Source organism: Pseudorasbora parva, chromosome 12 (assembly GCF_024679245.1).
Source record: "Pseudorasbora parva isolate DD20220531a chromosome 12, ASM2467924v1, whole genome shotgun sequence".
NCBI classification, from domain to species: domain Eukaryota; kingdom Metazoa; phylum Chordata; class Actinopteri; order Cypriniformes; family Gobionidae; genus Pseudorasbora; species Pseudorasbora parva.
Genome location: NC_090183.1, coordinates 5,230,424 through 5,244,777, shown reverse-complemented (window position 1 = coordinate 5,244,777; position 14,354 = coordinate 5,230,424). Strand labels below are relative to the sequence as shown.

General features: G+C 37.3%; 1 protein-coding gene across 1 annotated transcript; it reads left to right on the top strand.

Moving 5' to 3' along the window:
* Positions 1 to 1,313: 1,313 nt before the first annotated feature.
* On the top strand, positions 1,314 to 13,315 carry LOC137093761 (protein-glutamine gamma-glutamyltransferase 5-like). Its single transcript, XM_067458607.1, has 15 exons — positions 1,314 to 1,320; positions 1,648 to 1,830; positions 3,252 to 3,494; positions 4,638 to 4,756; positions 4,846 to 4,974; positions 5,055 to 5,232; positions 6,470 to 6,605; positions 7,346 to 7,449; positions 7,568 to 7,810; positions 8,383 to 8,415; positions 9,157 to 9,189; positions 9,320 to 9,526; positions 10,001 to 10,164; positions 11,906 to 12,042; positions 12,892 to 13,315. Exons 1-15 carry the CDS (start codon positions 1,314 to 1,316, stop codon positions 13,037 to 13,039), a joined length of 2,064 nt encoding a protein of 687 aa, XP_067314708.1. The 3' UTR covers positions 13,040 to 13,315.
* The last annotated feature ends 1,039 nt before the right edge of the window (positions 13,316 to 14,354 follow it).

The following is a 14,354-nucleotide window of genomic DNA, read 5'->3' as shown; positions in this document are numbered from 1 at the left end:
TTAAAAAATATCATAGAGTTGTTTGTGGTGGGGTAAATTAAACGTGATATGTGGTGACGTCACAATCGCGTTGCATTGTGGTAAAAGAAGCTGCCTGAAGTGTACATATGAAGTAAACTCGCTCACTCGGTCAAAATCGAGGGAGCAAGGGTCTTGCTCAAGGGCTCTAAAACCGGCTCCAGAGACGGTTAGCCGTGTAGTTTCAGTTACCATGGTGATGAACACTGAGCCCGAAAAAACAGAGTTTGCTCAAACTAATCACGAACTTACCTGGGTAACAACTGAATCCAGCTTTGTGCAACAGGCCACTGGTCTCATATCTCAGGTGTTCTCCAAACTCATCCGGCATTAAAGAAGAAGACTCGGAAATGTCATCTTGGGGAAATAAGTATTTAATCAAAGGGGGCAAATAATTGTTCCCAGCATGTTTTGGAGAAAAAACATTTATTTGATTTACCCCCACTTTCAAATATTTTACTCCAATGAAAGGGTAGAATTTAGTTTTTTACTTTTTCACACCAATGTGTGTGTAAGTATATATGTACACACACACACACACACACACACACACACACACACACACACACAACTGTCTAGGCGCAAATAATCAACTTGACACCCCACTATTTTTTTAACATTACAAATCACTCAAAAGTTAATGAGATTTTGGATTGTTATCTGATACAAAATGCGAGTTTAATATTTTATTGCATGTTAGTAAGACGAGGACATGAAAATATACTGCATTGTAGGAATGAGCCAGATTGTGCTAAATACATTACAATAGTGCAGGATTTCATTGTGTATATCAAATTAACCACATGTGTGCACATCCAGTAAACGTCTGGTGGTCATGATAATTTGAATTATCTCATTTGTAATTGGTGGGGCAACAACTCACCGATCTATTTCAGGGAACAATTATTCAAATGGACAGAATGCATCACGCTACCATGTTTCTTTCGTTGTTTTTGTTTTTTGTTATTCTTTGAACATTTCCTTTTATATATATGCACAAAAACTTGTACTTTCACTTTTTTAATCAACCCCAGGCTACTGTCCTTATCTTTGTAGCAATGAATGCAGATTTCTGATCAAATACATCTGTATTATTGCTCAAACGCCTCAACGCGCAGTGCTCTTGAATGAGATTGCATAATTGTTAGAGGTGTTGGTTATTATGAGTTTTGCATTTCGACATTTCGAAGTGAATGTGGTCTGACGACTCAGGGAGGGGCAGAAGGATGACATAAAAGCACAAACGTTGAATCTCAATCTCAATCTGACAGCCAACGACAACAAAGCTGTTTCTCATGGATGGTAAGCTTCCAGTTTTAGAGTTTTTCGTTTAATTTAATTTAATCTGATTACTGCGGCTGCGATTTTTAGACTTTTTTAATATGCCTAGTTGTTTATAAATTATTAATAGCTGTTAATTTTAAACCCTTAAATATTTGTATGGAAGATAATTCAGAAATGGTTAGCCTACTTTTTAAAATAGTATTGAAAATTATATAAATATTTGTTAATTATTTCTTTTTTATATTTAATATGATTTATATTATCTAGGCCTACATATTTGATATTTAGTCATGGCTGTTTTAAATTAGCTCTATTTTTATTTCACGTTTACTATTTTCTACACAGAGTACGAGCTCCGAAATGTTCACCTGCAGAAGAGCCAGAACCAGATCCGGCACAAGACCGACGGTCTGAGCTCCTCCAGCAATCTGGTGCTGCGGAGAGGACAGCCGTTCACCATCCTCATCAACAATGATGGACGGCCATTCGATCCGCTCAGGGAGAAACTAGTCTTCAAAATCGTTCTTGGTAAGTGTGTGTGTGTGTGTGTGTGTGTGTGTGTGTGTGTGTGTGTGTGTGTGTGTGTGTGTGTGTGTGTGCTTGTTATTTATATTGTAATGTAGGCTAATATAATTAATATGTAATATAATGTAACATAAGCCTAAGATCACCAGCCAGCGGTCCCCACAATATAAAAATGATTCATAAACATATAGGCCTACTCAATGTTTTTTTTTTTTTGAAAATTTAAAAATGCAGAATGTTTCCTGTGATGGTACACTGTAAAAAAAAAAAAAAAAAAAAAATCAGGTCTCCAATTGAAGATTTTCTAGTGCCAAATCACATCTAAAAAAATTGTTGGCCAAATTGAATTTTTGTAAAATAAATTGCATCAATTCACAGAAATGTTATTTGGCCAATGAAAAATTTAGATGTGATCAGTCACTAGAAAATCTTCAATTGGACACCTGCATTTTTTTTACAGTTTAGGTTTAGGGGCAGTGTAGGGGGATAGGTATAAAAGTCCTCACAAAGATCGTGAACCAGACGTGTGTGTGTGCGTGCATGCGTGTGTGTGTGAAATAAATGTGCAACATCATCTCACTCTCTCTCTCTATTACGATTCATCAGAAAATAATCATAAATGCAGTTATTCATTTAACTTAGAATCCGCATACATCTGTGAATTGTGAAAGGAATTTTATTTATTTATAAATATTCAGCTAAAATGAGGGAGATACACAGATAAACCTGGTTGTTGTATATTTAAAACACATTCAGTTTATTAGTATAGTTTAAGATATTTCATTTATGTTGTTCACATTATGTTTATTAGTTTGTTCATGTTAAAACTGTAATTTTATATGCAATTCACATCAATCTTAAATTTAGGCCAAAGGTAATTGTTTTGTGTGTGTGTGTGTGTGTGTGTGTGTGTGTGTGTGTGTGTGTGTGTGTGTGTGTGTGTGTGAACCCTTGTGCTTACGAATTGAAAGCAAACATATTTTATGCACTTTATATATTTCTTATTAAATATTGATTATGTTTTACTGTATGTGGGAATTTATGCATGCCATAATAACACATTGCAATTGATGTTATTACATGGCAATGCTTTAACAAAAAATTATAGAAATGGTTAAAAAATGAATCTACTGACTATGCATGTATTTAGATAAAAAATATTAAAGTTTTGGTAGCACTATTTTACAGCCCTGTTTGGCATATACATACTATACTTATAGTAATTGCAATAACTGTGGATTAAGTAGTGCAATCAAAGTATTTTGAGTGTAGGACTGAATGTCGAATGGCTTCTACACAAGTCATGTCATATTAGGGTTATTAATAAAAACAAATCAAATCATTTTATGTGGAAAATTAGTATTTGATTTCCAGAACCATATTTTTTGTTCAATACTGAAACGGGCTCCACTCTGCTCCTGCAGGGCCGCTGGTTGTGGAGGTGCCCGTCTCCGTGTCTGGACAGCCTTCTGCGTCTCAATGGAGTGCTTTTCTGGAGAAGAGCCCAGTGGACCTAAACACACCCCGCATGCTACCCATATCTCTGTTCAGCCCTGCATCTGCGTCTGTAGGAGTCTATACGTTTTACCTGGGAGTCGAGACCCGCTGGAGTGTGAAAACTGTTTTGCTCGGCCAGTTCACACTCCTCTGCAACCCCTGGTGTCAAGGTGAGCCGGTGGAAGAACTAACAAGAAGAACTAACAACTAACACAAGTACTTGAAGACATTTACATTTACGCATTTGGCAGACGCTTTTATCCAAAGCGACTTACATTGCAATTTTTTTTTAAGGTACACTTACATTTTTGTCAATTCTTGCTTTACATTTTTTAATTTTTTTTTATCTCTTATGCTCCCTCTTGTGCATTTATTTGATCAAAAAACAGTCAAAAGTGTGAAATATGCTTACAATTTAAAGGGTTAGTTCACCCAAAAACGAAAATGATTTCATTAATTACTCACCCTCATGTCGTTGGACTCCCGTAACACCTTCGTTCATCTTCAGAACACAAATGAAGATATTTTTGTTGAAAGCTGATGGCTGAGAAAGGCTTCAGAAAGGCCTCCATTGGCATTCAGTACATTCCCACTGACCCACTCACAAGACCCATAAAGGCACTAAAGACGGAGCTACAAAGTCCATCTCACTACAGTGGCTGTTAATGTTACAATGCGACGAAAATAGTTTTTGTGCGCAAAAAAAATAAAAATAATAACTTTATTCGCCAAGTTATTGTCTTCCGTGTAGGTCTCGGACGTGAACTTACACGATAGCAGCACTGTGGAGAACAATGAACGGTGAGAATCTGAACGGTGGAGCTGCGTCATATTCTCGCGCATGCGTCGAGTTGACGTCAGTGAGTTGGTGGATAAAGTCGTTATTTTGATTTTTGTGCGCACAATAACTATTTTCGTTGCATGCCAATGGAGGCCTTTCTGAAGCCTTTCTCAGCCATCAGCTTTCAACAAAAATATCTTCATTTGTGTTCTGAAGATGAACGAAGGTGTTACGGGAGTCCAACGACATGAGGGTGAGTAATTAATGAAATCATTTTCATTTTTGGGTGACCTAACCCTTTAAAATAGCTGTTTTCTATGTGTCCTAGATTATTCATTTATTGAAAAAATTAAATATGACCCCAAACTTTTGAACGGTAGTGTATGTTAACTTGTGATGTCTTTCAATTGCATTTTATAGAACTTCACAAACGTGCAAAACCCTTAGCTGTGGTGAAATCACAGTAATGCACGGCTTGGCTCTCATTTGCTGTCATTATTCAAAGCTCATCTTCTTCTGTGTTATTCTGCAGCGGATTCAGTGTTCCTGCAGTCGGAGGAGCTGAGGAATGAATACATCAGGAATGACAACGGCCTGCTGTTTAAAGGCAGCCCCAGTAACGTCGTCTCCAGATCTTGGTCTTTTGATCAGGTGAGATGTTTGCCTGTCGACTCTGATGGCACAGCACTGAAAAACTGCTTCTCATTAACACCTACTGTCACGCACCAATGCATTTTCAGTATGAAAAGGGGATACTGGACATCTGTATGAAAATGCTGCAGGTGAGTCCTCAATCTCAGGCCGACGCGAGAAAAGATCTGCTCAACCGCAGCAATCCGGTGTACATCGGCCGCGTGGTCTCAGCCATGGTGAGGAGGATCTGCAGTAATTCTCTGCTCTCCGCTCGCTCTCTCATGTGCTAATGTAGTTTTGCTGTCTTTTTGAACAGGTGAACAGTCAGGACGATCGAGGGGTGTTAATGGGAAACTGGTCTGGAAAATACAGCGACGGAATCAACCCCTTGATGTGGTCCGGCAGCGCGGATATTCTCAGGAAGTGGTCGGAAACGCAATTCAGGCCTGTGAAATACGGACAGTGCTGGGTCTTCGCCGCTGTCATGTGTACAGGTGTGACCAATATGAGGTTTATTACACTTTTATTTATCAAAGATGCATTAAATTGATCAAAGGTGGCAGTAAAGGCATTTATAATGTTACAAAAGATTTCTGTTTCAAATAAATGCTGTTCTTTTGGACTTTCTATTCATCAAATGCATCGCAGTTTCCATAAATTGGTTAAGCTGCATAATCAGAAATGTTAATTGAGAAGCAAATCAGCATATCACAATCATTTCTGAAGGATCATGTGACACTGAAGACTGGAGTAATGATGCTAAAAGTCACAGGAATAAATTGCGTTTAAAAACATTTGGCAATAAGATATCACAGTTTTTACTAGCCTGACAAGCCAGACCCACATCACGATGTTTGGTCTGGAAACTCACCATTGACAGCTCAATCTGAGGGGCGGATAAACGGTTGTCTTTTAAACTCCCTCTGCACGTGATAGGATAGCGGTACAACCAACCAGAGCAACGTGAGCAGAGCTCGTTGACAGATTAAACTTTTGCCGTATCCGGTCGGCAAAACTCGAACACATCTTCCCTTCTTAAGAATGACTTCAGTGCCGTTCTTTGTTCTTTTCTCAGAGAAAAGCTTAACTCCAAATCTTCCAGATTCATGGTCAAAGCCGATTCGAAAGACCGCCGTTTGCCAGTTTCTGTGTTTACTAGAAGCACGCAAACGCAACTCGGCTGTCATTATGTTAAGCCCCGCCCACTGACTCTATACACGATGTGATTGGCCCAACCAGAGTTTGGTGTTTACAGCTCAGAAGTGTATTGAGAGTGTATTGAGAGTGTATTGAGAGACTCTCGCGGGCAGATTAGATTTGCTGCTGCTAGGGTGCGTCTAGATTTCTAGGCTAAGCTTTTACTGTATTTTTGATCAGGCAAGGCAAGGCAAGGCAAGTTTTGAGGCTTCTTTCAAAAACATTTAAAAAATCTTACCAACCCCAAAACTTTTGAATGTCCTTTAAAGGTTTAATTTACCCAAAAAACCATACAAACCCGCTGTATGCAGTTATTTTCATATGGTGAAAATGGATGGGGATCTATACAGCCAAGCTTCAGGAGAATTGGCCATTTTCCTTTCATGGACTCAGTTTAGTAAAATAATCTGTGTTTGAAACAGCAAGTGGGTGTGAAATTGTTATGTGTTTGGGTGAAATATTCCTTTAATGGGTCATTGGTAATTGAATTAGTGCTGTTGATGATGGAAATCAAATGTATTTTTTTGTTTTCAGTAATGAGAGCCCTCGGCATTCCAACTCGAGTGGTCACCAACTTTAACTCCGCTCACGACACAAACGCCAACATGGTGATTGAGGAATATTACACAGAGATGGGGGAAAAGCTGTCCATCGGCAATGATAGCATCTGGTGAGTTATGCCCTGAAAGCTAAAAAGTCTTCTTGGGTGCGTCTCAAACAGCTCCCTAGTTCACTAGTCAGGGCACTGATCAGGGAGTCTGCCATTATAACGGCTGTCTCAATCGCAGAACCCTTCCAGGGCACTGAAAGTCTTGCTCCCTAAAATTCCCACAATGCACCGCAAAACCCAGGCTGCTTCGATGGTTACTATGCTCCCTTAACAAAAGTTTTAAAGCGTGAAACTCAAATCACATGAGCCAACTCACTACACGACCGATAAAGACACAACAGAAATCATTATTTTATTACAGTGGGTACAGAAAGCATTCAGACCCCCTTATATTTTCCACTCTTTGTTATTATGGCAGCTATTTGTCTAAATCATTTAAGTTCATTTTTTTCTCATTAATATACAAACAGCACCCCATATTGACAGAAAAAAACTGAATTGTTGACTTTTTTGCAAATCTATTAAAAAAGAAAAACTGAAATATAACATGGTCAAATCTTTTTGTCAATTTTGTAATTGGAAAAATCGCTACTTCATTGTAATGGTAGGACCCTTGGTGATGATTGTGGCAGTCACTATAGCCTATTATATAGTCTACCATAATAAATAATTCAGCCACAATGCTGAAAAAAATGGACAGCAAGGAAGGAGTTACACAAATACACATGAATTGATTGTGGTTGAAATTAATTGTTTCAGCATTTTTAATCTGACGGTTGAAAGGGTTTGGCCTTTTTCAGGAACTTCCATGTGTGGGTGGAGAGTTGGATGACGAGGCCCGATCTGGGTGGAGGTTACGACGGCTGGCAGGTTCTTGACCCCACGCCCCAAGAGCAGAGTGGAGGTCGGTCATGACATTCATGCTTTTTAAACAATAGCTCCAAACTATGCTGTTTTCCCTGCAGTGATATGACGCTGTTCGTGTTAAAACATAAACTGAATGTGGCGATGTTCTGTCACAGGAATGTACCGCTGCGGCCCTGCTGCTGTGAAAGCCGTTTATGAGCAGAAGGTGAACGCGCCATACGACGTACCGTTCGTTTACGCAGAAGTCAATGCAGATGTGCGCAAAATAATCATGAGAAATGGGAAGATATTATCAACCAGCATTGACAAAAAGAGAGTTGGACCCCTGATCTGCACCAAACGTCCCGGACCAGCCATGGCTATGATGGACATCACAGAAGATTACAAAACCGAGAGAGGTAATGTTAAGAAGAAGACAGAAAAAATACATACTGTTACGTAGAGTTTTATTTTTCACATTTAGAAACGGGTTTTTGTACGTTCAGAAATTATGGTAGGGGTCATTTTATCTTTTCAAGTGTGAAATAATTAATCTAGCATCACAAAAATAGACCTATTAAAAACAATGGTTGCTGTTAAACATGTTTATGAAGACATTAGAAATATTTTAACAAAATCAATGTCAACTAAAATACATTTTAACTCTTTTTATTGATGCTTTTCAACAAGAGACATAAACTGTTGCATAGATTTTTATACAAAAATGTAATTTGTTTCACATTTAGATTTTTCAGAGATGAAGTGTGTAATTCATCTAGTATCAGCATCACTAAAATATTTAAAAAAATTATTGTTGTTGTTATTTAACATGTTTCCTGAAGACATTAGAAATATTCAAACAAACTCAACATCCACTGAAATCCGTTTTAATATTTTTAATTGAACTCTTTTCATTGATGCTTTTCAACAAGAGAGATAAACTGTTCTATAGATTTTTATTTAAATAAAACGTCATTTCTTTCACATTTAGATCAACCGGCAAATGATATGTCCAGAACTAATGGTAAGTCATTTCATCTTTCCATTTTTTAGATGAAGTGTGTACTTCATCTAGTATCAGCATCACCACAATATAAAAAGAATGGTTGTTGTTAAACATGTTTCCTGAAGACTTTGAGGAAATATTTAACATAAACTCAATGTCAACTAAAATCTGTTTTGAAATTTTTACAAGAGAGATAAAATAAGGAAAAAGAAAATAAATCATTGTTTTATGTTAACAAAGATATCAAGATGAGAAAAGTATTTCTTACTCTATGAATAAAACTGTGTATGCTGAAGATAAACAGAAATAAGAATACAAAAATAAATATATGCAAAAATATATATAAATATATACAAAATTAATTACAATATAATTCATAATTTAAAATTGATAAGTAGCCAAAAGTGATGTTCAGCCTAGGCTAATGGACATCGTCACCCTTTATTAAAAATTGAATTGATTTTTTTTTTTTTTTTTTAAGATTTTGCATAGTTGTAAGTCAATACTCCATTTGTGATAATAATGCAATAAATCGAAAGCCAAATTGTTCGGACATAGTAGTTTGCCTTTTTTGCCAAATCATTTTGGCAGATAAAAACCTTCATATTTAAAATACATAAAATATTTCCCTCATATTTTGATGTTTTAATCAAACTTGTAGGGTTATTATCTAAATGTGCAATTTGATTTATTAATGTATTTATTATATTTATATATGTTTTGTTATTCATCTGCATTTGAAAAATTACTCTCTTCCAGTTCGAAGTATTGAAGCTGCTACTGAAAGAGTCGGTACGTTTTAGCATTTGGGTTTTTTCCCTCTTAAATACTTCTCTTTGATTGTTTGAGTTATATGACAAACAAATCAATGTTTTTTGATCACACAGTGATTTTTTTTAATTTTGCATGTCTTTTAATGCAGCGCCTCAAGGCATTGATGTTTCTCTCCAGCTTCTGAAAGCCCCTGTACTCGGAGAAATCATTTCTTTTAGTGTCACAATCACTAACAAAGTGGCAATTCCAAAATTGCTGAGAAAACATGTGAACGCTCAGAAAAAAGAGTACCACCGTGATCCCACTGGAACCATCTGGGAGGCTCATGACGATCTGAAGATCGGCCCGTATGAAAGTAAGAATTCTGCCAAGAGAACTTATATGCTTTTTTCCATGTTCATCATCTTTCTTTAGTGTATAATGTTGCAGTTTGAGCATGAAAAAGCTCTGCAAAGTTACAAAACACAAAGAGAGTTATCAGTGTCGATGTTTCTGAACTCTTGAGTTTTTTCCGGGAACGAACACTCACAATATTCCTCATTTAAATAATCACAGGCAGAATAAAAGGGTGGGCCTGGTTGAGATAGTTAGTTGTGAGTTGAAACGCCTGTAAGCACTTGACCAATCAGAGCACACTGTGTTTTTTAGAAGGAGGGGCTTCGTAGAGACAGGAATTAAACAGAAGGTTACTGACAGACTGGGAAGAGTCAAGTCACCTTTACTTCTATAGTGGTTTATACAATACAGATGGTTTCAAATCAGCTTTAAAGTGATAACGGGGAAATTATTTAACGATGCAAAATGATTCCTGTTTGTTGTTCTCCACCAGCTGTGACTGTAAAACATGAGATCTCCTTCGACGAGTACATGATTCAGGAGGCTGCGGAGGATAACCTGGTTAACCTGGCTGTGGTTATAGAGGACGTGAAGTCTCAGGAGAGAGTGCTGGCTTCAGAAGAGTTTAACATCTGCAGCCCTTCCCTCAATATACAGGTATTGTTGGCCAATCGTAGACATAATATATATATATATATATATATATATATATATATATATATATATATATATATATATATATATATATATATATATATATATATATATATTAGGGAGGCACAATATAACATTTTTGGCTAATATCGATAACCGATAATTCTTTATATTTAAAAGCAGATAACTTATATATTTGCCAATATATCCTTATTTTTATATCATTTCCGAGGGACTGATTACAAAACCAAAACTCTCACCATTAAAAGCCATGTCCCAAGCACACAATTATTCTGTTCTCAATATAATTTTATGTAGCTTGTATGACAGACTATATACAGCTGCACATGTTGCACTTCTCTGTATTTTCCTTTTCTCAAGTGATTCCAATCATATTTCAAGCAATTCAAAATCATCATGACGGACAGTGCCCATCTGAAGCGTCTCAGTCGAAGGAAATAAACCATTATTCATCTGCTTTGATATATAGTCTTATATAACTTTTTTTAATCGGGCGCATGTGTGTAAAATCAAGCACTAGGCATCCAGATTGCTTCTACAAACATTTTTGAAAGAAATGGACAAGCGTGGTACTGTGATAGGTTGCCACCTGTGCAATAAGTCTCTTATATTCTAATATTCTACAGTACACTTTTAGTGGCATTATAACAAAGTGGAAGCAATTAGGAACAACAATCGGGCGAACGGAAGTCGCCAACTTCAGTCAATAGCTACAGACCTCCAGACTTTGTGTGGCTTTCAGATTAGCTCAAGAACAGTGTGTAGAGAGCTTCATGGAATGGGTTTCCATGGCCGTGCAGCTGCATGCAAACCTTACATCACCAAGAGCAATGAAAAGCGTCAGAAGCAGTGGTGTAAAGCACGCCGCCACTGGACTCTAGAGCAGTGGAGACGTGTTCTCTGGAGGGGAGTGACGAATCACGCGTCTGGCAATTTGGGCAGGTCTGGGTTTGGCAGTTGCCAAGAGGAGGGATTATGGTTGTTTTTCAGAGGTTGGGCTTGGCCCCTTGAAAGGAACTCTTAAAGCTTCAGCATAACAATACATTTTGTACAATTACATGTGCCCAACTTTGTGGGAGCAGTTTGGGGATGGCCCCTTCCTGCATGACTGCACACCAAAGCATGGTCCATGAAGACATGGATGAGCGAGTCTGGTGTGGAGGAATTTGACTGGCCTGCACAGAGTCCTGAGCTCAACCCGATAAAACACCTTTGGGATGAATTAGAGTGAAGGATGCGAGCAAGGCCTTCTCGTCCAACATCAGGGCCTGACCTCACAAATGCGCTTCTAGAAGAATGGGAAAAAAATTCCCATAAGCACACTCCTAAACCTTGTGGAAAGCCTTTCCTGAAGAGTTGAAGCTGTTAGAGCTGCAAAGGGTGGACCAACTCCATATTAAACCCTACAGATTAAGAATGGGGTGTTATTAAAATTAATGCGCATATAAAGGCAGGCGTCCTTAAACTTTTGGCAATGTAGTGTATATATATATATATAGACCCCTTTTCATACCAATCAATTCCCAATGGACAAGGCAGAGTCTCATCCTACAATGGGTTGCAAATACATTTTCTTGAAATGAAGCAAAGCAGTGCACATTTTGCGACTAAATTAAATGGTTTTCAGATATTTATAAACACGTGTATCTCTCCAAAATCATAGTATATTATAAAGATATGTATTATACATTTTTTGGCATAACAACCCTGTGTTTTCTTCCAGATTCAAAATGAGCATTCAGTCAGCATTAACACACAGCAAGTTGCAGTGGTGACCTTTACCAACCCGTTCAAGGTTGCAGTGAGCGGTAAACTCATCGTATCGGGCTCTGGACTCTTCGAGGAGACATTCCAGATGAGGTACATCAGGTGTTTCATTTCAGTTTTTGAGCGACCACCAAATGAATGCACAACGATGACCATGTAGTTTAGTTAAATTACTTTTTTTTCAAATACATTTCCCAAACATGCCCAGACAAACTGATTTATCTGCCCCAAACACACGCCATTGGTTGATAGTGTGTTGGGCTGATCGGGATGTTAAAAACAAAAATGTTCAAATTTACCATATTACCTTAGTGAGTTTACTTGGATAAATGATACATTAATATTCAGTAAAAAGGAATTAAAATAACTTAACTCTTACACTGTTTAAAAAGACCCTTTATTCATAAATTTAGATTTAACAGTAGTAACAGTCACTATACTAACTTTGGTATTTTGGCGCACACATTATTCCCATGGTGCATTTAGCTCACATACCTGGGAAGTGACACTGAAGGGCGGCAAGCATTCGATGTTCACACAGTTTATATCAGTAAAGTGGGAGGAGATGTTCCTGACATTTTTGACATATTTGTCTTTTGTATCTTTAATATCAGTTCAACTACAGCTGTGTCTGTTAAAAGTGTCAGTACAGACTTGTCAGTCAGCATTTCTGAAGAAGTAAAATCACTGTATGTACATCCTGTGTGTTAAACCTGCAAATTTGCCATATGCAATTTAAACTGAGATTTAAAGTATTAGAGGAACAGAATTAAAGTTAATCTATCTTAAATGTAAATTAAAGCCAGGATCAAAATGATGATTACTATATAAACTGTGATTTAATCTAGATTTAAGATGAATCGGCTTTTTTGTGTGAATCACTAACTCTAAACAGGAGCAGTAGTAATAGTGATTTAAATGTACTGTGCTTTTGTATCTCAGCCTCATGATCCAGCCTCGAGAAACCATGAGGAGATCCGTGCGTTTCATTCCCAGGACGACAGGTGCCAGGATGCTTCAAGCTAGCTTATTGTTGACGGATCAGTCCACCGTCCTCCGTGGATTCAAGACCATCAATGTTCAAGCTTAGAGTGAAAGACCTTTAGAGATGATTGTGAATCTGCAACATGATGTATACTTGCTTGAAACACCTTTACAAATCATTGCTTTCTATGTGTAAAAAGTTCTGTAATTGAGTCTCTCTGAATGGTAAAACTTTATTTTGGGGTTCATTTCTTACTAACTAGTTAGTATGCATATTACTAGGATATTGGCTATTTATTAGTATTTATAAAGAACATATTAATGCCTTATTCTGCATTAACATATTCTACATCCCATAATGGCCCAATACATAAACTTAACAACCACCTTACTAACTATTCAGAAGTAATAAATAATTAGTTTACTGAGTTAATAGTGATTATAAGTGTTCTTCACATAAAGTGTTACCCTCTGAATTGTGTGTGCTAAGTTTATATTGGCAAAAGCCTGAAAATAAATTATTTTTTCCTTTTATGTCCATGCATTATGTTTGTTTGCGATCTGTCCACATGCATTTGCCACCAGAGGGCAGAATAGTTAAGCCATTCACACCGGAGACTTTCAGGTTCAGTGAGTACGCACTTACTGCAAGAAACTCATTACATGTATTTTAGAAAAGGTCTGCCAATTTATCATTGAAGAAATAGAAAGACTACACAAATCCTTAACTTTTGAGGTAGGCTATAGTTTTCTGTGCCAGGGGTGGATTTTAGTTACGCATTTTGACTTCTTGTTGCATGTCACGTAAAACTGCACTGGAAACGTCTTACATCCTAATTTTTTACTATTCAAATGTGTTTTATGCATATATTTTATTTTTTCCATCAGTGTTCTATTGACGGTGTTAAATGGCTTCAGACAGGGTTTAGATTAAGCCAGGATTAGGCCCTGGAATAACACATTATTGGTGTGCATCTTGAGACAAAATGGATTGTCACAAAATGGATAAGCTATTTTAAGATATAGATTAGTAATCGCTACATTCAGTTAAAACAATGTTGTTGTTGTTTTGTCTACACTAGGCTTAAACCTTAACCAATCTTAAATACTCTCAAATCCGCATGAGAGGAAGTATGAGAAACAGTAACGGTGATGCTAATACTGCTAATTATTAGCACCATGAAAACGTGAGTTTTCCCCATGCCTCTGTACAACTCTGCTGTCTGTGTTTCACTGGGGTTGGTGGTGTTGTGTTCTCCTGACAGCAGATGCAGCATTTATTGATCTGTCTAATGGAGGAGTAAGAGGCAACTGCTCAGTGCAACTGCTCTATTGTGTTTCTGTCCCTGCAAGGCTGACAAACACACTGTGCACAAAGCAGCAGTCACTAACACAGAATAAAAGTAACAAACTCACAACAA

Coding starts and splice junctions, on each gene's coding strand:
- LOC137093761 (XM_067458607.1), top strand. Junction 8,416..9,156: donor TGATATGTCCAGAACTAATG/GTAAGTCATTTC, acceptor ACTCTCTTCCAG/TTCGAAGTATTGAAGCTGCT. Junction 12,043..12,891: donor GAGGAGACATTCCAGATGAG/GTACATCAGGTG, acceptor TTTGTATCTCAG/CCTCATGATCCAGCCTCGAG.